At 35.3% G+C, this 21,932-nt stretch overlaps 1 protein-coding gene across 6 annotated transcripts in view; it reads left to right on the top strand.

The window, feature by feature from the left end:
• DCAF6 (DDB1 and CUL4 associated factor 6) overlaps positions 1-18,403 on the top strand; it is a 173,157-nt gene extending 154,754 nt beyond the window's left edge. For all 6 annotated transcript variants that reach the window (XM_012527431.3, XM_004464197.4, XM_012527432.3 and 3 more), the window contains 5 exons: positions 7,448-7,586; positions 9,653-9,809; positions 11,226-11,314; positions 13,384-13,489; positions 17,940-18,403. In XM_012527431.3, coding sequence (XP_012382885.2) covers positions 7,448-7,586; positions 9,653-9,809; positions 11,226-11,314; positions 13,384-13,489; positions 17,940-18,004 — 556 coding nt within the window. In that variant the 3' untranslated portion in view covers positions 18,005-18,403. The remainder of the gene's footprint in view (positions 1-7,447; positions 7,587-9,652; positions 9,810-11,225; positions 11,315-13,383; positions 13,490-17,939) is intronic.
• Positions 18,404-21,932: the final 3,529 nt, after the last annotated feature.

Below are 21,932 nucleotides of genomic sequence, written 5' to 3' on the forward strand. Positions count from 1 at the left end.
AGTATGTGGGAAGCTGGCACTCACCACTGAGCCACATCAGCTCCCCTGATTTGGTTCTTAACATTTATTTGCTTGTTTGGTTTTTTTGTTTTTAGGAGGTACTGGGAACCAAACCTGGGACCTCCCATGTAGGAAGCAGGCATTCAACTGCTTAAAGTACATCCGTTCCAAGAATGACATTTTTATAATTCTTGGTTTGTGACACACACTTTTTGTTGCTTAATGAGTGACCATTTTTCTTTATTCATTTATTTAATAATATAAATGTCTAGCACCCAACTCAAGATCTAGAACACTACCAATAACTTAATCTGCCTTTAACTCCATTCTGTCCCTCTGCCCACAACACCAGTGTTAACTACACTCCTGAATATTGTTTTCATGCCTTTGCTTTAAAAAACAAAAAAACATATACACTAATGCCAAAACAGTATATTATTTATTTTGTTTTACCCACTTTTGAACCTTATACATATATATAAATAAAGGGTGGGATATCCTTCAGTATATAGGACTAGGACTTGCCAGTGTTTTGTTTTGTTTTCCATCAACATGCTACTGAGCTTCATCAGTGATATGTATAGCTGTTGCTCGTTCATTTTCACTGCTATATAATCATTTATGACTATACCACAATTTATTAATTTTCCTGTTGAGGGACATGTAGGTTGTTTGAAGATTTTGCTTTTTTTAACATTGCTACTTTGAACATTCTGAAACTTGCCTCCTGATACAAAGTTTCTCTTGGATATGAGCCTGAAAGTGAAAAGTTCAACTGTTTCAGGACAATCTCAAATCTATTTTCAAAGTGAAAGTGTAAATTGATACAACCATTAGCAGTATTAAAAAATCACATTGATCCACATCTTCTGTAATATTTATACTGTCACATTTCTTGAATTTGTGATTGACTGGATGTACAATGGTACCTCATGTCTTGAGTTTCATCTTTCTGATTAAAAATGAGATTATCCATCTCTAATATGTTTATTAGCCATATCTGGTTTTCTACTGGTTTGCTTTGAATTGTGTTTTCTTTTCTTGATGGTTTATAGAAATTCTTAATGTATTTCTTACATTAATCTGTTAATCTTTCGTATGTGTGTAGATATTTTATCCCAGTTTGTGATTTTTTTTTTTTTGGTGTTTGTTTTTTTACTTTCTTTAAGTTGTCTTTTCATGAACCATTCTTAATTTTAATGTAGTTGGAATATATCAAATCCTCCTTTTATGCATATCACTTTATCTCAAATCCTTATTTACCATGGATTTTTTTTAAAAGACGTCTATATTTCCTTTAAATCTTTTAAAATTTTACTTTTGACAAACTGTTAATTCATCTAGAAATAATTCTTGTGTAGAACATGAAGTAGGGATCCTTTTACCACCCTTCCCCTCCCCCATTTAGATAACCCTTTTTCCCTGTTTCATATAGTGCTTGTTAAATTTCCCCAGGGATCTGCTGTGATTTCCTTTGCCATGTACCAAAGTCCCATATAAACACAGCTTTATTTCTGGACTCTTCTCTTTTGTTTCATTGGACAGTTTGTCTATCTCTGCTTCAGTACCATACTTTTGTAATTGCTATAGCTTTATAATAAAATTTGATATATGTTGGGGCAGGTCCCTTCTTTTTATTCTTTTTTAGAAGGGTCTTATTTATTCATTGCCCTTTCTACTATTTTAAAATCAATTTTTAAAGTCTGTAAGAATTTTATTATATTTTTAGTAAAATATTGATTCTCTTTACAATGTTAAGTTTTCATATCCATTAATATGGGATAGCTCTATCTTTAGGCCTTTTTAAAAATACCTTTCAGTAACATTTTATAATTTTCTACAAATAGGTTTTCATGGTTTTCTTTAGGCTTAAAGGTAGTTAAGCTTTTTAATTGCTATTGTAAATGGTACTTTTTAAAAATGTATTTTCCCTATTTATTTGCTGCTGGTGTTTAGAAATATAGTTGGCTTGCACATTATCTTAACATCCATTCAAAATGTTCTTTTTTTATTTCTAGTAATTGGTCTGTAAATTTTCAGTTTTTTTAATGTAGATGGTCACACCATCTGCAAATATGAATTTTCTTTCCTCCTTTCCATTCTTATTGTATTGGCAAATAATTATATAGACATCACATCTGTTCCTAATTTTAAGAGGGATAGCTCCATTGGTTTATTTAGGTTGATGTTTTTAAAATTTTTGTAGATACTTGTATCAGGTTAAGGATATTCCATTCTGTCCTAATTTACTAAGAATTTTTAATCATGAATGCTGTTGATTTTAAAACATTCTTTTTATCTATCAAGTTATATGTTTTTCCCCTTTACTCTATTAATATAGTGGATAATAGCACTTACAAATGTTAACTTTAAACCATCTTTACCTTCCTGGGCATACACCTAACGTGGTCATAATGTATTAGCTTTTTGATACCTTGTTGGATTACTTTTACTAATTTTTTTGTGAAATGGTTTTTGCATATATAATCTGAGTAAAAGGGCCTGTAAGTTTCCTTTCTTATACTCTTATTATCTGATTTCGATAGAAAGTTGTAAAATGAGTAGTAGGGAATAACTAAGAAAACATTTTTTTTTCCCTCAAGCAGAGTTTGTATGAGATTGGAATTATCTTTTCCTTAAAATTTGTGGACCCCCCTGCCTACTCTTCATTGTAAAATTATTTATTTGAGCCCCATTGTTTTTTCTGTGCTGTTAATCTTTTCAAAAATCCAACTGTTAGCCTTTTTTGATCCTCATATATTTTAACCTCTTTGTTTTCTATTTCTGCTTTTTTTCCTTGATATTTCCTTCCGTCTGTTTTCTTCGAGTTTATTTTATGGTTCTTTTCCTAACTTCTTAAATTATACACATTCATCTTTTTTTGTCATTAACATCTAATTTGTGGTCAGAGAATATGGTTAGTGTGAAACTCATTATTTGAAATGTGTAAAGACAGGCTTTGTGGCCTCATACATGATAAATGTACTTTATAAATGTTTCATGTGTGCTTGAATAGAATATTACTGTAATTGTTGAATGCCCAATTTTATATGTGATATATCTTAGATCAAGATTGTTAATTATATTGTTCAAAACTTTTTATTTTTGGTGATTTTCTTGCCAGCTTGACTTTAATAGTAGAGAGAGGTGTGTTAAAATCTCAACCATAATGATAAGAGTTATCTTAACTCTCCCTATAGTTCTATCCCTTTCTTTGTAAGGTATTTTGAGACTATTTTCAGTGGGTGCATGTATTTTTAAAGTATATCTTCTTGATGAATTGAACTTTTTATTTTTTATTTTATGTAGTGATTTCTATCCCTGGAAGTGCTTTTTATCTTAGCCTCTTTTTTCCTGATATTAATATAGTTATGCCATCTTTCATTTTATTAGTATTTGCATGATAGCCTTTTCCTTGAACCCTTTCTTTGTGTCTTGAACAATCTTTTTCTCCATTGGCAAATTTAATCTATTTAATGATGGCTATTTGGACTTTTTCCAACTTTTTTTACTTCTAATTGTTGTGCTTTACTTATGTTCCTATTTTTACTTCCTTTTCCTTGGGAGGAGGGGTAGAGTGTGATTAGATTTTTTTTTCTTTTTTGTTATTGTTTGGTTGTGGTTTTTTTGCTTTTTTTTCCCTTTCATTGGTTTGGAATTTATTATTTTTTATTATTACTTTATTGCTTATTTAACTTTTCATGAATTTTAAATTATACATTTTTAATAAATATGTTTGCTAGTTAGCATTCATTATACATATGCATTATTTTAATTTTCATTTGATCATATTTACAAAATAAAAATATGTAATCTTCAATGACCTATATATTCTTTGATGTTTTTATGAAATATTTCCTAGGAAATTTGTTTCATTGTTTATATCAGTGTAATATTCCTTATCATTTTAAAGCATCTAATTGAAATTTGGACATTTGAAGCTTTTTGTCCCCCTTAAATAATTTTCCTACAGAAAGATAGTGACAGATGTGCTAATCCATGATCCAGACTGTGTAACACAAAGTGTCTAACTTGAGATCTAGATTTTAAAATTGTTCTTTATTGGGACAGTTAAACCAAACAGATATTACCATTTTCTAGAGCACAGGTTTAAGTGAAATAAACTTTTATGCTTGGTATAGTTCCCACCAATATTTTTTTTTTAAGGAGGTACCAGGGATTGAACCCAGGGCCTCATAAATGGGAAGCAGGTGCTCAACCACTGAGCTACATCTGCCTCCCCAGTGACAGTTTTGTTTGTTTGTTTTGTTTTGTTTTTAGGAGGTACTGGGAAGCAGGTGCTTAGCCACTCGAGCTACATCCACTCCCCTCTGATTCCTTTTTTTTAAAGATTTATTTATTTACTTATTTATCCTCCCCCCTCCCCACCCCCTGCCCCTTTGGTCTGCTCTCTGTGTCCATTCACTGTGCTTTCTTCTGTGTTTGCTTGTCTTCTATTTAGGCTGCACTGGGAACCGATCCTGGGACCTTCCAGAGCAGGAGAGAGGTGCTCAATCTCTTGCTCCACTCAGCTCCCTGGTCTGCTGCATCTCTTATTGTCTATCCTCTGTGTCTCTTTTCGTTGCATCATCTTGCTGCGCCAGCTCTCCACTCGGGCCAGCTTGCCACATGGGCCAGCACTCCTGCACGGGCCAGTACTCCACTCGGGCCAGCTCGCCTTCACCAGGAGGCCCCAGGAATCTAACCCTGGACCTCTCATGTAGTAGATGGGAGCCCAATCACTTGAGCCACATCCACTTCCCTGATACTTAATTATCACCTTAATAATAACTTACATATCTTGTTTTACATGATTCTAGTAGCCACCTAAGCTCTTGTTACGTAATCTCTTTTTCCATTTACAAGCTCCCAAGGCTTTTAGCTTGGCAGCAGGTTTGAATTTCCTCTACTTCCTTAGCAAAAGAGTTTTTTCTGTATTGGTTTCTTGCTAATGACATATTTTTAATGGACCTCATTGGGTTCTTTTCCCTTTTCTTCTACTTCAGAAAAAGAAAAAGATCCAATTATTTTAATTATATCTCTTTTAAAAGCATTTGAACATTCAGCCCTTCCTATTCTTACTTCCCAGTAGTCAAAAGTAATCAGAGTAAGCTAAACGTGTCAGCTTTCTGTCTAGGAGTTTCTAACTATAGCTCACTTAAAAAATTGTATGTGGGTCCCTTTCATTAGATATACTTCACATAGGATAAAGTTTTTAAAATGATTCTTGAATGTGTCTGTAACTTAAAGTGTAAATTTTACTTTATATAAAAGGAAATACCTTTTTATTATAAAAGTAGGAGTATGTAATGCTACAAAATTGTTTAAAAATTATTAACCACTTGATGTATATCTTTCTAGACCCTTTTTATACATATAATTTTTACTGTGAACTATTTTTTAATGTATGTTTTAGATTCAGCAGTACACGCTGAAATTTTTCATGTAATTGCCAGTGGATCTCCTTTAATCTTTTTAATGGTGGCATAAGAATTCCATTGTATAAATGCACCATAATTTATTTAATCAGCCTTTTCTATGTGAAAATTTAGATGATTTCCAATCTCTCTCAATTGTAGTACTGCAGTGAACATACTTATACATATATTTGATGTCATTTAAGTTTTTCTACATTATACATTATTTAAAAAGTGAAACTGCCAAGTCCAAACTTATACACATTTTCAGTTTTAAAAGATATTACCTAGTTTATCTCAAAATTATATTGTTCTGAAACTCTGATATATTCCTAGTGGTACTATAAAGTGGTACAACACTTTGAAAAACTAGATCTATTTTTCAGCTGAACATGTGCACATACTTTGGTTCATCAATTTCATTCCTAAGTATATAACCAACAGAAATGCATACATATGTCCACCAAAAGACATGAAAAGATGTTCATTAGTAGCACTGTTTACAATTAAAAAAAACTGTATGAACAACTCAAAGTCTACGAACAGTAGAATAGTTAAGTTGCGATATATTTATACAAAGTAATACTCTATAGCAAAGAGGATAAATGAACTACAGCTACATAAAACAACATGGATGAATCCTACAAACATAATGTTGCACCAAGAAGTTAGACCCAAAAGGAGATATATTGTATGATTCCTTTTAAGTAAAGTTCAAAGACAGCCAAAATTAATCTATTGTGTTAGAATTCAGAATAGTGGTTACCTTTAAGGGAAGATAATAAATGAGAGACTCTGGAATTTTGGTTATTTCTGTTTCTCAGTACTACAGCTGATTGGTTGCGTGGGTCTGTTCCATATGTGAAAACTTATTGAGCTTTTATTCACTTACAGTGTCTTACTTTCCTGTACATATATTCTACATAAGTGAAAAGTTTACAATAAAATAGTGTACTTTCTTTTTTATATGTAGGATACTTTCAAACTCCTACTAATACTGGCTATTTTCCTGAATTCTTGCCTTTCTGATAGACTTAAAAATCTTTGTCAATCTGATACTCATAAAAAGTTCAATTTGTTGTTTATTTTTATTATTGAGCTTGAGCATCTTTTTGCATATTTATTGACTGTTTTCTTCTGTAATTTCCCTGCTCATGTCCTTTGCCTATTTTTCTGTTAGGATGTTTATATTTTTCTTACTAATTTTTAGACTTTTTATGTATTCTGAGTTTTGGTCTATTATATATCAAAATAAAAAATGTTTTAAGTAACAAATTCAAATTAACAAAATTAAGTGATAATATGTATTAGGAGAAGTCTCTTTCAATTGCTGTCTTAAAAGAGGCCTGATTCCTCAATCCCCAACTCTATCACTAACTCAGTTCTTAGAGTAAAATCTGCTAATTCTCCAAATGTATACTCCAGAATGAAGTCCATATAAAGAAGATGTTATTTGAAAGTCTCTTGTTTTATAGCTTATATATTAATGTGTACTGTTTTTCTTGACTAGTTCTTTGCTTGGAACATCTTTAAACTGTTTTAAATAAAATATCAAACAATAAGTTCATCTACTGATACTATACATTACCTGGTTTCATTTGGGTTTTCCTTATGCCTTTACTTTTCCTAATATGAAGAGGAGAGAGAATATTAAAAGGAATTCATTTTATTTATAGTAAATTGCACATGAAATTTGCTTGTACCTAAATTGTGTTTTTATAAAATAGCCCTTTTTAAAAAGTGTGCCGCATGCTATTTCCTTTACTTTCTCTACCAGTACCAAATTTCTAAGTGATCTCTTTAACTAAAACATTTTGTTTTAGTAACTCAACTAGTCTGATGTAGTCTCACTGCTGTGTCTGCCTTTTCATGCTTTTGGTTGGGATGCCATGTTGAGATAATGTTTTTAAAGTATTTTCTAGACTTACTTACTGTATTTTAATATCACTCATTTTCATTCTGTAGTGGCCTGTGAATGTTTCATATTTATTTATTTATTTATTTATTTTGTTTTAATGTATAACTCATAGACGCTCCGCTGTTGCCCGCATTCAGGAGTTCTTCAGGAGGAGAAAAGAAAGGAAAGAAATGGAAGAAATGGACACTTTGAACATAAGAAGGCCGCTAGTAAAGATGGTTTATAAGGGTCATCGCAACTCCAGGACAATGGTACCAAATGCTCATGGTGTTCTTTGGAGAAATTGCGGTATCATAATATGAGTGTTTTTTTCTATAATAGATGATCCTCATCTATTGCCAATGTGATTTCAGTATAACATTATTGCACCTTCACAGTTATTTAACCAAACATGTTTTCTTTAGTCCTATAATATATCATAAAAGGCCATTATTTTTTATAAGAAAGCCCTATTAAGGGATTATTTTGTACTTTTTTTTTTAAATTAACTTTTACAGGTGACCTCTTCTACTTTTTTGCTCTCTCATACTTATAGCTTTCTACTAAACAGTTTCTTATAGGCTATTTTCACTCACATTGGCATCTTCTATTAGTTTTGGAGAGAAGGAATTGGATTTCTGAAATCCAGGTTCATTGCAAAATACAGCCAGAGTTCTTGTATCATAACCCTTTTAAGCCTGACAGCTCAGTTTCCTTACCTGTGAAATAAGAATGGACCAGATGATCTCTAAGATCTCTCTAGCTTTGACAGTCCACAAGTCTATATAGCCAATGCAGTATTATTTACTAAGATAATTTTGCTAAGTGATTAGTATAACTGGTACTCTGTACCATTCATTTCTAGAAAGTGTTCTCTTCGTATAATCATTGAATCATTAAAAAGTATATACAGAATCGATTTTCATCTTTTTCTTCAGTGCCTAGGCAAAAAGTTACTTTGGGGTGGGGAAATAATTAGCTTTCTCTATAGATATAATTGGCAGTCACAATTTAATCATTTTTTAAAAAGTACTTATTATTAATAGAAATAAATGATTACCAGTCCTTGCATTTTTCTCGTTAAAATTTTGGATAAATAAATTAATAAAATAAAGAAAGAAAGAAGATAAACAAATAAAAAAAAGAAGATAAATACAACAGTAGCTTCAAATAACAAAACTGTCTCCCCTCTTTTGTGTGAGCACCAAAAGAATATTGTAGCAAATCCAGATAAAGTGATTGAAGAAGTCTTGATCCAAAGTACAAAGATTTGGTGGCGGACTTGGCCCAGTGGTTAGGGCGGCTGTCTACTACATGGGAGGTCCGCGGTTCAAACCCTGAGACTCCTTGACCCGTGTGGAGCTGGCCTATGCGCAGTGTTGATGCGCACAAGAAGTGCCATGCCACACGGGTGTCCCCCGCGTCGGGGAGCCCCACGGGCAAGGAGTGCGCCCCATAAGGAGAGCTGCCCAGTGCTAAAGAAAGTGCAGCCTGCCCAAGAATGGTGCCACACACACAGAGAGCTGACACAACAAGATGACGCAACCAAAAAAAAGATTCCCATGCCGCTGACAACAACAGAAGTGGACAAAGAAAACACAGCAAAGAGACACAGAGAATAGACAACCAGGGAGGAGGGTTAGGGGAGAGAAATTAATTGATTTAAAAAACAAAGTACAAAGATTTTTCGTAGTTCATTTGGGTGTATCCATTTAGAAAATTTCATCATAACCATTTCATTAAATCATATTCCTTGTGTCTTATTGCTTCATAAAAGAAAATAAATTTATATCTTCTCTTCCTGATTGTGAATACTTTTAATGGATAATTAAAAGGGTAGTGCTTTTTATTAGTTCTTTTGGCATAAAGCAAAATACAACAGAAAATTATTTTCTCTAAAAATTGTTTTATTATAAAGCCAAAATGGGACCACTTTTTGAAAGTTCAACCACATATATATATACATATATGTATATAAATTTCTGTTAAACTGCCTAAAAACCAGGAAGCTGATACAGTCATTCAACAGTTATTAATTAAGCACCTACTATGCGCCAGGTATTGTTTCAAGCACTAGCAGTATAGCAATGAACAAAGCGAAGTCCATGTCCCAGTGGAGCTTTTTATCTCCTTTCCTTACTTAATGCCACATTACCACTGCCAGTGAATTCTCTTTCATGATTTTAAGATACTAGAAGACAAAGACTCTCTTCACCATTTTATTTTATTATTCTGTAAGCCAATTTTTTTTTTAATTTGAGAATAGGATAAATTTTTATTTATTTTTAGTAACTGATTTGCATTTTCTTGTAATTTGCTTATTTTTTTTAACCATTAGATAAAAGAAGCCAATTTCTGGGGTACTAACTTTGTCATGAGTGGTTCTGACTGTGGACATATCTTCATCTGGGATCGGCACACCGCTGAACATTTGATGCTTTTGGAAGCTGATAATCATGTGGTGAACTGCCTACAGCCACATCCTTTTGATCCAAGTAAGATGACCTTTTATAGAGCAAGACTTTCAAATCATTAGTATAATTCACATTGGTTTCACATTTTTTCTAGTTGTTAATACTACGAGTAATCCAAATTATTCTATTAGCAGCCACTAGAGTCAATTATAGCTCTGTTGACATTTAAAACAGAAAAACTTATAGCTTCCTTTTGCAGAGAGTATGGGGAAATAAGTCAGAGTTCGTTCTAATATTTCTTCTAAGTTTTTATCAACTATAAGAGGTTCAGCATGACATACATAACTTTTCACTGCTTATCCAAATTGAACCTTCAAGTCTTTTTAGTCTTCCCGTGTCTGAATTAATCTATCAGTTCAAAAGAGCAGTCACACAATTTGCTCTTGCTTTCCATTTAAAATTTTTCATCTATCTCTTTTTTTAAAATATTTTTTATACCCCCTTTGTGGCTTTTTTTTTTTTGAGTGCTGTCTACTCTCTCTGTCCATTCACTGTGCATTCTTCTGTGTCTGTATTTTTTTTATTTCCCGTCCTTCCTTGCAGCTTGCTTGCTGTCTGTTCTCTGTGTTCATTTGCTTCACATTCTTCTGTGTTTTTGCTTGTCTCCCTTTTTTGTTGCGTCACCTTGCTGAGGTGCCTCTCTGCTGTGCCTGCAGGGCAAGCCTGCCTTCACAAGGAGGCCCCAGGATGCGAATCCAGGGCTTCCCATATGGTGAACAGGAGCCCAACTGATTGAGCCACAGCCGCTTCCCTTTCATCTCTCTTTTTTTTTTAAGATTTATTTTTTATTTATTTCTCTCCTCTTCCCCCCCCCAACCCCCCCCGTTGTCTACTCTCTCTGTCCATTCACTGTGTTCCTCTGTGACTGCCTCTGTATTTATCAGCGGCACAGGGAATCTGTGTTTCTTTTTGTTGCGTCATCTTGCCTGTCAACTCTCGGTGTGTGCGGCGCCATTCTTGGGCAGGCTGCACTTTCTTACGCATTGGGCGGCTCTCCTCACAGAGCGCAGTCCTTGCGCATGGGGCTCCCCTACGTGAGGGATACCCCTGCGTGGCATGGCACTCCTTGAGCGCATCAGCACTGCGCGTGGGCCAGCTCCACATGGGTCAAGGAGGCCCAGGGTTTGAACCGCAGACCTCCCATATGGTAGGTGTATGCCCTATCCATTGGTCCAAGTCTGCTTCCTCTCTCTCTCTTTTTTAAAAATGAATAAGGAAGAACACATTTGAGTGATTTCAAAGTAGTCTTAAAGTTATGTCTTAAGGAACATTAAGAAATCTTCATGGTAAGATTTTCTGTTAACATTCATATGTATCTGTATAATTTCCATTCACGCCCAGTTTTACTGGTGTGTTTGTGTGTGTGTGTATGTATATATATCTTGAATTAATGTCTTGTTTCCAAATTTTATATTAATATGTAAATTTTATTTTCAGTTCTAGCCTCGTCTGGCATAGATTATGACATAAAGATCTGGTCACCACTGGAAGAGTCAAGGATTTTTAATAGAAAACTTGCTGATGAAGTAAGATACTTATTTTGATTTCTCCTAAAATGCTTTCCTAAGAAGAATCAAAGTGACTCATTATCATTTGCCAACATAAAACCAGCCAATGCAGTTAAAGAGGTTGAATTACATATAAGAAAAAAAAGTTAAAAACCTACCTGTAATACTAGAGAGGTAAAATCAAAATAGTGCCTCGCTAAATATAATATTGATAGCAGATTAAGTGCAGTATAGTTTAAGAAAACTAGGTTTGACTATTTGTGCTTAGCTTGTTGCAATAAAGAAGTATTTAAAAATCTGTCCTTTTAAGAAAATAATTTTACTGTAGCTTACTTTCATAATCATAGCCATCTTTCCTTATAAAGTAAATGAAACTTTCTTATTTTCAGAATCAATACATAGGAGAAGAAATAACTCAAGGATTTTTTTCCTTTACTGTTACATGTTAAGATTTCCTCAGCTTTCTGCTAAAGCAGTAGTTTTCCAACTGAGTTATGCAAAGGTCTGGGTTTCTTTCAGGGTGGGCTGAACTCTGGACCTTTCCCCCCTAACTTCAATCAGGTTTTCAAATAGTGGGTTTCTACGAAAAAATTTTTCTGAAAATAAGGATTCATTGCTAAAAATATTAGTAAATTGGAAAACATTACACTAAAATAAGGTTAAGAGTCCACAGCACAATTTCCACATGTACTTTTACTCATCTAATAGACATTTATAAAATACTTGCTATATGTCAAGCAATGTGCTGTGGGTAAAGGAGAAAGCCCAGTCCTCAGAGCTTAAAGTCTAGTGGGAAAGACAAGTAAACAACTAGAATACAATATGATTAGTGCCCGTCAGAGTTACATGCAAAGTATTTTGGGAACCCATGAAAAGGAACAGGAGCAGCTATGCTTATAAATAATAGATGGAATGGAGAAGACTTCATAGAATAAAAATTGGGAAAAATTTGAGGAAGTAATAGTTCACCAGGCAGACAAGGAGCAAATGGGCATTTGAGATGGAAAGATCAGCATGTGCTAAATTGTTATAAATAAACCATTAGTGTTTCTTAAACCCTAGGTTACATATAGGAAAGTAGCTCAATTTACTAACAAATATAGTTTGGAGCCAGGTTATAAGGAACCCGGTAGAATACTCCTAATGAATTGGGAATTTATTTTATTATCAATGGGAAACTGTTTGAAGGTTTTAAGTCAATGTGAAATGATCAGATTAACATTTCTTTGTTCTCTCATGCTCCTTTTTTTCCCCTTCTCTTTACTCCTTTGTCATGCTCTTTGCTTTTCTTATTTTTCATTTATTAATTTTTTTAAAAAGATTTATTTATTTATTTCTCTCTCCTTCCCCCCCTCCCTGGTTGTCTGTTCTCTGTGTCTATTTGCTGCGTCTTCTTTGTCCACTTCTGTTGTTGTCAGCGGCACAGGAATCTGTGTTTCTTTTTGTTGCATCATCTTGTTGTGTCATTTCTCCATGTGGGCGGCACCATTCTTAGGCAGGCTGCACTTTCCTTCGTGCTGGGCGGCTCTTTTTTAATTTGCCCATGATTATATATCAGGTGTTCATGGATATTCACTTAATTCCTGTTCTTAACATTAAAGACTTAATTCATTTTTCTCGTCCAAAAGCCCATTTTCACAAGCTCTTTGCTTCAGTCAAGGTAATATCAACTCGAGTACCCAAGGGGCCTAGGCATAATTTAACACTAGAGTGTCACCAAAAGTGTCAGTTCTGCTATATATGGGAAAATACTAAGCAGATACAAAATAAATTAACAAAAATATGTACGTATATATATATAAAATCTAAATGGAATTCTCAAGTGTGTTAAGTAGCTTATAGTTTGACCTTTGCCTTTCTGCCACAGTTGAAAGGGTAGTGTTCCTTGACTATATTCCCTCATATGCAAATTAAACTAATTATTTGGTGTTGAGTAGCCTTAAGGCAGAAATAAAGACATCAGACATGTAAAGAATGAAGTAATTCTTTCTGGGATTTGCCCATTTTTGTGTTCTTCTCTTAATCTTCAAGGAACAAGTTAAAGTTACTCTGTGATCTTTGACATGGTCACGTCACTTGCCTCATAGGTTATAACTCGAAATGAACTCATGCTGGAAGAGACTAGAAACACCATTACAGTTCCAGCCTCTTTCATGTTGAGAATGTTGGCCTCACTGAATCATATCCGAGCTGGTAAGAATTTTCACTTTCAACATCATTATTACATTTGAAAAACATGACATTATTCAAGATCTTCTTTAAAGAGATGAATATAATTATCTTAACAGAATAATAAAGGCATCTTGACTTCTGAATTAGGAGTTCTATGAACTCTTGACCTTAGCACAGTAATTTCTTTCCACATGAACTAATTTTATTGAAAATGGCCAAAATAAAAAGACAGAATCACTTAAAAGCAGTTTTCTTTTCTTCTTAAGAGTACAGGATCCTATCATGAACCTTAAGATATGTTATAGCAAGTACCTTTTAATAATAGGTTTGGTAAAAATCACAGTTTAGACAAAAGTCAATGTAACATCCTAAGAAGTAGGTTGAACACAGATAGTATGTTTTCACAGTATTTTTTGTTAGTTTGTTTTAGATGATAAGCTGAGATTCAGTGCCACAGATATATAAAAACACATACATTACAACTAATATTCAAGAGGGAATTGAATAATCTGTGCTCATAATAATAGAAAAGGTCCAGTATCCATTATAAACAAAATATGATTTTGTGTTATACTTGACTAATAAATTTTTCATATGTTAGGTATTATTTATCATTAATAACAACCACCATTTATAGGGTACCTATAGTTTATCAGGCATTCTACTAGTCATTTCACAGATTTATCTTCATTAAACTCCAACCCTTTACACAGCAGGTTGGGGGAGGAGGGGAGAGAAATAAAAATAAATCTTTAAAAATAAATAAATAAATAAGGGGTCAGCAAACTTTACAACAAACTATATAAAGGGCCAGATAGTAAATATTTTAAGTTTTGCACCCCACAAAGTCTATGTTGCAACTCTTTACCTCTGCTTTTCCAGTTCAAAAGCAGCCATATATAGACAATAGTAAATGAATGGGTATGGCTGTGTTACAATAAAACTTTATTTACAAAAACAGGCAAGGGGCTGGATTTGCCCATGGGCCATAGTTTGCTGACCCCATAAATTAGATCATGTCCCCGCCTGCTTAAAATCCTTAGTGGTTCCCCAGAACTCTGAAAATAAAACCCAAACTTCTTACCCTGGTCTGCAGGGGCCCACATGACCTAAATCCTGCCAACCTCTGACTTCAACGCATTCCATTTTCCCCACAGCTCACTACATTTTAGCCATGTTGGCCTCTTTTTCTCAAACTTATCAAGCTTGTGTACCACCTTTAGGATCTTTTCACTTGCTGTTTCCTCTGTCTGAAAGACTTTGTCCTGAACTTGACATACAATTGAGGTCTTAGCTCAAATGTCACCTTCGTAAAAAGATTTTCACACATCACCCAACTTAAAATTGCTACCTGTGCCCTCCCATCCCCATCCCCCCATGTAGGCACAATCCGTTCATCAGCTTATTTCATTTTCCTCAAGTACTTAATCACTTTAACCTTTCATTTCTTTATTTGTTGCTTGTTATAGATTAAAGGAGAAAAACACACTTGTTATCTTGTTTGTTGTCTCCCTCCTCTAGAAAGTAAACTTCTTAAGAGCAGAGACCTAGTTTGTCTTATGCATAGCTCTGTCCTTAGCTCCTAGAACAATGGTTGGCACATAGTAGTTGCTCAGTAAATGTTCATTGAATGCATGGGTGAATAAACTAGTATCAAATCTCTAGCTAAAGTGAAATCTCTATTTATTATTTTAAGCAAGTAAATAAGTTCTTTGTGGAGGATAGCCTAGAAAATAAAACAACATCATTTTTATGGAGCAGGGTTTTTTTTGGGAAATTTTTTTTTTCATATTTCACCACTCTCCCCATAAATACCTGAGATTTTTAAAACCTTAATATCTCTTCATATCTTACTTTCCCCAAAAATAATTTCCTGGAGAAATATTTCTAACAAAGACTAAAATGAACTTTTCCTTTTTGACAAAAGCACTTTTTCCTTGTCTTCTTTTGAAAACAGTGGATATAGAAGGCATTCTTATTTGCATTTTTCATTTAAAAGAACACAGTGATCCTCAAACCTCTTTAATTCTCTAATTGCCAATCAGAGATTTGTGAAAGTCTCTGCCAGTCTTTGTAGTTTCACTACCTCAATAGCACTTCTAAACAAGGATATTTCATTTAATTTATTCTTAGAAATGTGTTTACATGCTGAGTGAGGTGGCTCTGCAGAAGTTGAATGAGTTGAATTTGAGGAGAGATCAACTATCCTGCCCTCCTCTTCATTCTGGAAGCCACTGTCAAATACTCTGTGACATATTGTTAAGAGCATGTCAGGAGATCAGATTGTCCCTCACTTGGCTCCTAATGGCTTGCTCTGAGCTCTGCAGAATTCCATCTTCTGCAAACTCCCTGATTTAAAGACTGAAATTTCTTCTTAGCCTGCTGTTTCTCCCATTTGTATGTATAGTATGACAATCCAAAAAAATTGCATAAGAAGCCTACAAATATTTTTATCTTTTAATTTTTATTCTAGTAACATATTTACAACCTTAAATTTCCTTATTTAACCACAATCACATATATAATTTAGTGCTGTTAATTATACCCGCAATAGTGTGCTGCTATCACCGCCATCCATCTCCAAAACTTTACAAGCCTGCAAACTTTTAAATAGGCTGATACTGTTGTCTTGTATTCCACTAACATGGCAGAATGGGTTTTTTGCATATAATCAATCATATTTAGGGTTACCTACTCATGGTATCTATTTAAGTAGAATGGGAATTTTCATGTTTTGTTCTTTGATATGAAATCATGTCATAAAATAAAAATAATGGAATCTCTATTATACTAACATCCCTTAGATAGCCTTTTATCAGGTCAGAAATCCTTCTACAGTGTTTAGATTTCTTAATGATCTGTGGAGATCTATTTAAGTCTTATTTTGGTCATTTGTTTTACAGAATAGCATTAATAGTAGGTAAAATTTGTATAATTCAGGTTACAAACCATATATACATACATTAACACATTATCTCATTAATTCTTTAACGAATTGGTACTGCTTTGTGCTTAAGCACTCATTGATCCTGAGTTTGTCAATCTTATTTTTCAGAGGCTAAAACCCCTTTACAATTATTTATATGTAATTCTAAGTAATCCGCTCTTAGAGTAAAACCAATACATTGACTTTATAAAATTATGAGTAATCAAAACATTTTTTTGTTGTTTGACATTAGAATGGAATTGGCCCTAGAGGGGATTTAAGCTAGACCATTAAACATCTAGCTCACTTGGACCATTAACCACATTGTCCCCTCTCTATACCATTCCCCGTAGTAGGAGCCACGGGAAATGCTTAAGCAGTATGTGGTTTTAAGTAATCTTCTCTAACTGTTGACAGTGGGATTCACCTGGTCCTATGTCTAACCTTAATATTTTCCATTGTCACCTTGAAGCAGTGTCACTGTGGCTGAAGGGTTCATCCTGGCAGTGGTGGTGATTTTATGCTGCTGCCTTCTTTATATATCCTAATGTAACATATCTTATCTGAGTGAAACTTATATTCATTTATTCAGTAAACATTTATTGAATATTCCTGTACTGGGCCATGAGGATATAAAGATAACTAAGATACATCTTCTGTGCTTCAAGAGCTCTTGGTATGGAAAAAGACATGCAGACAAACTATTACTATAATTATGAAATTATGATCGTTATTATAAGGTTCACTCAAGATATTCAGGCGTTTAGAAGAAAGAGTTCATAATTCTGCAAGTTGGGTATCTGAAGAAGTCAGAGAAAAGTTTCATTAAAGGGGAAGTAGTTGTTTGGAGACAAGTACAGAGCCTTAGTAACTGAAGAATTGGGGAAAGGTGTCCCAGACTGAGGACAGCAAGTGTAAATCATGAGACCATGCCACACTCAGAGGTCAGCTAGGGTGAGTATGTCAGGAGAGATTGCCCAATTAAGCACCTGCCACAGTTTGTACTTGTATGTTCATTTGAGGACTCTAGATAAGCTCCTTGAGGGCAGGGAATACATCTCTTTTCATCACCATTGTATCCTCAGTTCTTAGCGCAATACCTGGAACATAATATTTAGTTTTAAAAGCCTTGTTTACAGACAGAATTGCTCAGATTGTCAAGGATAGTGCCCAGATTCTCTTCTACACAACCTCCCCACCTCACTCCTCTTGGTAGCACCTGATATGCTTCCTTAAAATCCTAGATTCCAAGAAACAGTTTGAAAACCACTCCAAAGGATAATATGCCAACATCTTTAGGGTTACAAATTTTTATTTATATTTAGAATTACATTATTTGAAGCTAATAGTGCTGTTTCCTTTATTTTTTGCCTTTAGAGGCAAATACACAATAACTTATCTACACACAGTGGTAAGCTGATTTTTACCTAGTGAATGCTTTGAATTGTGAAATTAGTTGGTTTTAAACGAAAGACATTGTAAAACTTATCTGTAATTGTAAAGCTCAAAGTATTTATTTTGGCAATTCCTGTATCTGTTTTCCAGACCGGCTGGAGGGTGACAGATCAGAAGGCTCTGGTCAGGAGAATGAAAATGAGGATGAGGAATAAGCAACTTTGTTGGCACGCACTTAGATGTTCTGAAGTTTGTATAAGACATTTATTATATATTTTTTCTTTACAGAGCTTTAGTGCAATTTTAAGGTTTTGGTTTTTGGAGTTTTTCCTTCTTGGGGAGATAACCTAACATTGGTTTGAAATGATTGTGTGCATGAATTTGAGAGAGTGTATAAAACAAAATTAGCAAAATGTTTTAAAAACTTTTTGCCATGTATGAGGAGTGCTAGAAGGTGCAAAGTGCAATATTTTCCCTAACTTTCAGATGTGGGAGCTTGGATCAATGTTGAAGAGTAATTTTCATTATAGTGAAAATGTTGGTTCAATTAAATTTCTATACTTGCCATTTGCATGTTTGTTGCTTTCTAATTAAAAGAGTTGGATGTTTTAAAATATATTGCATTTGACTTTTTATTTAATGCTTGGCTTTTATCACCTTGCTCCTTTGACCCACATTTCTAATCTTTTCTATAACATAAGAGAACGATTCTCTTCACTATCCTTCTAGATTTAATAACCTTTTCCATTGTGACTTCTGTATGATAGGATCACAGAGAAGGGCTTTTTCGTTTCTCCTTCTAAAGTACTTAATCTTCATCTCTGTCATCATCTCCTCATGATGACTGGTGCCTCATTACACAGGTACAAGAGTTAGACTTCAAGCATAAATCACTGAGGACATCATTGATTGCACACATATTACATTAGCACAAGCTATCTCTGAAGGCTCCTGGCTTCTGGTCTTCTCTCTCCACCTTTTAGATTTCAGTAGAAATTGTTGACCATCCAATCCTCTAATTCTTGGTCTGCCTTACCTTTAGTGTCTGCCCCACTTAACTTTAGCCATCCATACTCAGGCCTGTGCCTTATAGATTATCTAAAATTGATCCTGCAGACCTAACTCACCATTCATCCTCTCCCCTCCCACCCATATTCAATCTGCTGGTCTTACCAGCAAGCTGTGCACATACATCTCTGGAACCATTCACTAAATGAATATTTTGTTTTTTTTATTTCTCTCCCCTTCTTTCCGCATCTCTTTTTGCTGTGTCAGCTATCCGTATGTATGGCAACACTCCTGGGCAGGCTGCGCTTTTTTCGCACGTGGCGGCTCTCCTTGTGAGGTGCACTCCTCGTGTGTGGGGCTCCCTTACACGGGAGACACCCTGTGTGGCACGGCACTCCTTGGCACGCATCAGAACAGCACATATGCCAGCTCACCACACAGGTCAGGAGGCCCTGGGTTTGAACCCTGGACCTCCTGTATGGTAGGTAGACACTCTATCAGTTGAGCCAAATCTGCTTCCCTGAGTATTTTCTTGATACTTGTTTTAGTCTGCTAGGCTGCCGAAATGCAATATACCAGAAATGGTATATTTTACAATGGGAATTTATTAGCTTACAAGCTTAAAGTCCTAATGCTGTAAAAATGTCCAAATCAAGGCATCATCAGGTGATGCTCTCTCCCCATATACCAGCTGCCAGTGATCCTAGACTCTTCTGTCACATGGCAAGGTATAGGAAAGCATCTGGTGGTTACTCTCTTCTCTTCTGGATGTTGCTGCTTTCAGCTTCTGGCTTCTGTGGATTTCTCTCTGCTTCTATGGCTTTCTCTCTGTCTCTTTCCATTTTCATCCCATTTATAAAGGACTCCAGTAAGAGGATTAAGATCTATCCTGTACCATACCCCAACTGAAGTAGTCTAACCAAAAGGCCCTTGAAATAACCTAATCAAAAAGGTCCCATCTACAATAGGTTTACACCCACAGGAATGAATTAGCTTTAAGAGCATGATTTTCTGGGGTCCATCCAGCTTCAGACCATCAAAATGCTAAATTGTTCTCCATATACTTTCCAGTTTCTCTCCTCCTCTTTTATTCCAAATGAGCATACTACACGTCCATGGTTTCCCTTTGCTACTTTCCTGATGTCCAAAGAAAGCCTCCTTCAGAAGCCAGAGCTGCCAGGCTTCCAGGTTAGGGGTTCATTTCCTGCCTCAGATACCTTGGAGTCAAAAAAAAAAAAGCAAGCACAGCTGAGAGTGGTTTGTGATGTCCAGTTTTTAGTGACTCAAGAGAACCATTTCAAAAGTTCTCTAATCTCTCACACACAGACACACATGACATTTGCTATTTTAAGTGTCTGAGATAGCACATCGGCGCTTTTTAAATGTGGACCGTTGTTACCAGGGCCTTTGAGTTTCTGGCCAGTAAGCTCTTGGGAACTGTCTCACTTGTAAAGGATAGTAGCTAACCCAAGCAACTTCCATGTGGTCTGTAGTCCAGCCAATAGCTATCTTCATTATATTACCTTCCTGCCAACCAACAATCAGAGAATTTGGATTTCATACTTCAACTAATTTGAACTCATCCAGCCATCCAGTGCTGCTAAAATGATAACACTGACACAAGAAAAATGTTGGAGTTGTCAAGGTCAGAGCTGTAGATCCATCCCTTACTGTCACCGCCAACACCAGCCTTGAACTCCAGCTCTTAACTACTCTCCAGAGGCAGATACTAGTGACCATATAGCACTCGCTAGAAGCCAGTGCCAATGGAAATCTGATCTGCCATGGTCATCTCAATCGTGAGCCTCTCTCATTTATTTTAGTGTTTTGTTGTACCAAGTGCCTGCTTTTGTTAAAAGCAATATATCTCTTAATGTTTAATTTGCAGATAGCTGAAAAGTTTCTCAGTTTCCGGAACCCTGGAGGGGAGGGACTAAAATATTAACACTGAAATAATCCCTGATCAACTGAGGTAGAAGACTCACAGATGCAACAAATTATCTCCTTTATGGAGATCAAGGGCCTCATCAAAAAATGGCTGCGAGCCCAGGGACACCTGCTGAGACAGGCAGGCCAGCTTTATTAGAGGAAATGTCACTGTTAAGTGTGGCTTAGTAAATTCAGGTGGGCTTCAGTTTTTAGCTCTTACAAAGGCTCATAGGTATCCATATTAGAAAAAGTGGGAAATGGTCAAAGGGGTAAAGGAATCAGAGCTTGAGCCAAACTGCATAATTTCCAGAAAGTGCAAGGATCTTAGCTTCTGGTTCCCACTATGTGCCCTGGTCAAGCCAATTTACTTCTCTAGGCTTCTGTTTCTCTCTAAAGGGGAGTAATCAAATTTGTACCTCTGTCACAGGCTGTGTGAAGGGCTTTACACAGTAAATGAAAAAATTACTGTAAGCACACAATATGACATTATTTCTTCCACTGTAATAAAAACCAGGAATATGGTACAGATAAGTGTTAAAAAACTGAAAGAGCAGAGGCTTTAGGAGGCTCAGTGGGGTCAAGCAGGAAAAGCAGTAGAAGAAAACAAAAATGGTATTTCTCAAAGAAATCAAGTCCCCTGCCTTTAGCGATTTTGCAAAGAGTTTTGATATTGTACAGAGACAGACATTATACAGAGGCAGAGCTGACAAGTCCTAGCTGCTTCCAAGATTCATTGTATGTGAGGGGGGGACCCAAAAATTAGGCGACTGACTCCTACATCTCCCCACTTAGAAAAGGGAATATGATCTCTGGCGGGAGAGAGATTGTGGCCTATTGTGTGCCGAGGCTCAGTGATCATCTGCCACCATACTCTTTGACTTTAATTATGGGTTATACAATGTTGATAGTAAGCCCTTTTGAAAAACTTTGATTAAGAGTGTTCTGTATTTCTTGGGCATGTTAAGAAGTAGGTCATTTAAAAATAATCCATGAATCTAATTGTCTAGGGAATTTACAAACAAATGCATGGATGGATGTACCCAGGTGACTTGGGTATGGCACTTCTCTTCCAATGCTGTGACAATCTGCCCCTGCCTGCTCAGTCTACTCTTTTCTGTGTATCCATGTCAAGGGAGGCTAGAGAGCTGGCTGTAGGGGGACGGGAGACCAAAAAGTCCACAGGAAAGAATTATTCAGTTTCCAAGC

This window comes from Dasypus novemcinctus, chromosome 13 (genome assembly GCF_030445035.2).
Source record: "Dasypus novemcinctus isolate mDasNov1 chromosome 13, mDasNov1.1.hap2, whole genome shotgun sequence".
Taxonomy (NCBI): Eukaryota; Metazoa; Chordata; class Mammalia; order Cingulata; family Dasypodidae; genus Dasypus; species Dasypus novemcinctus.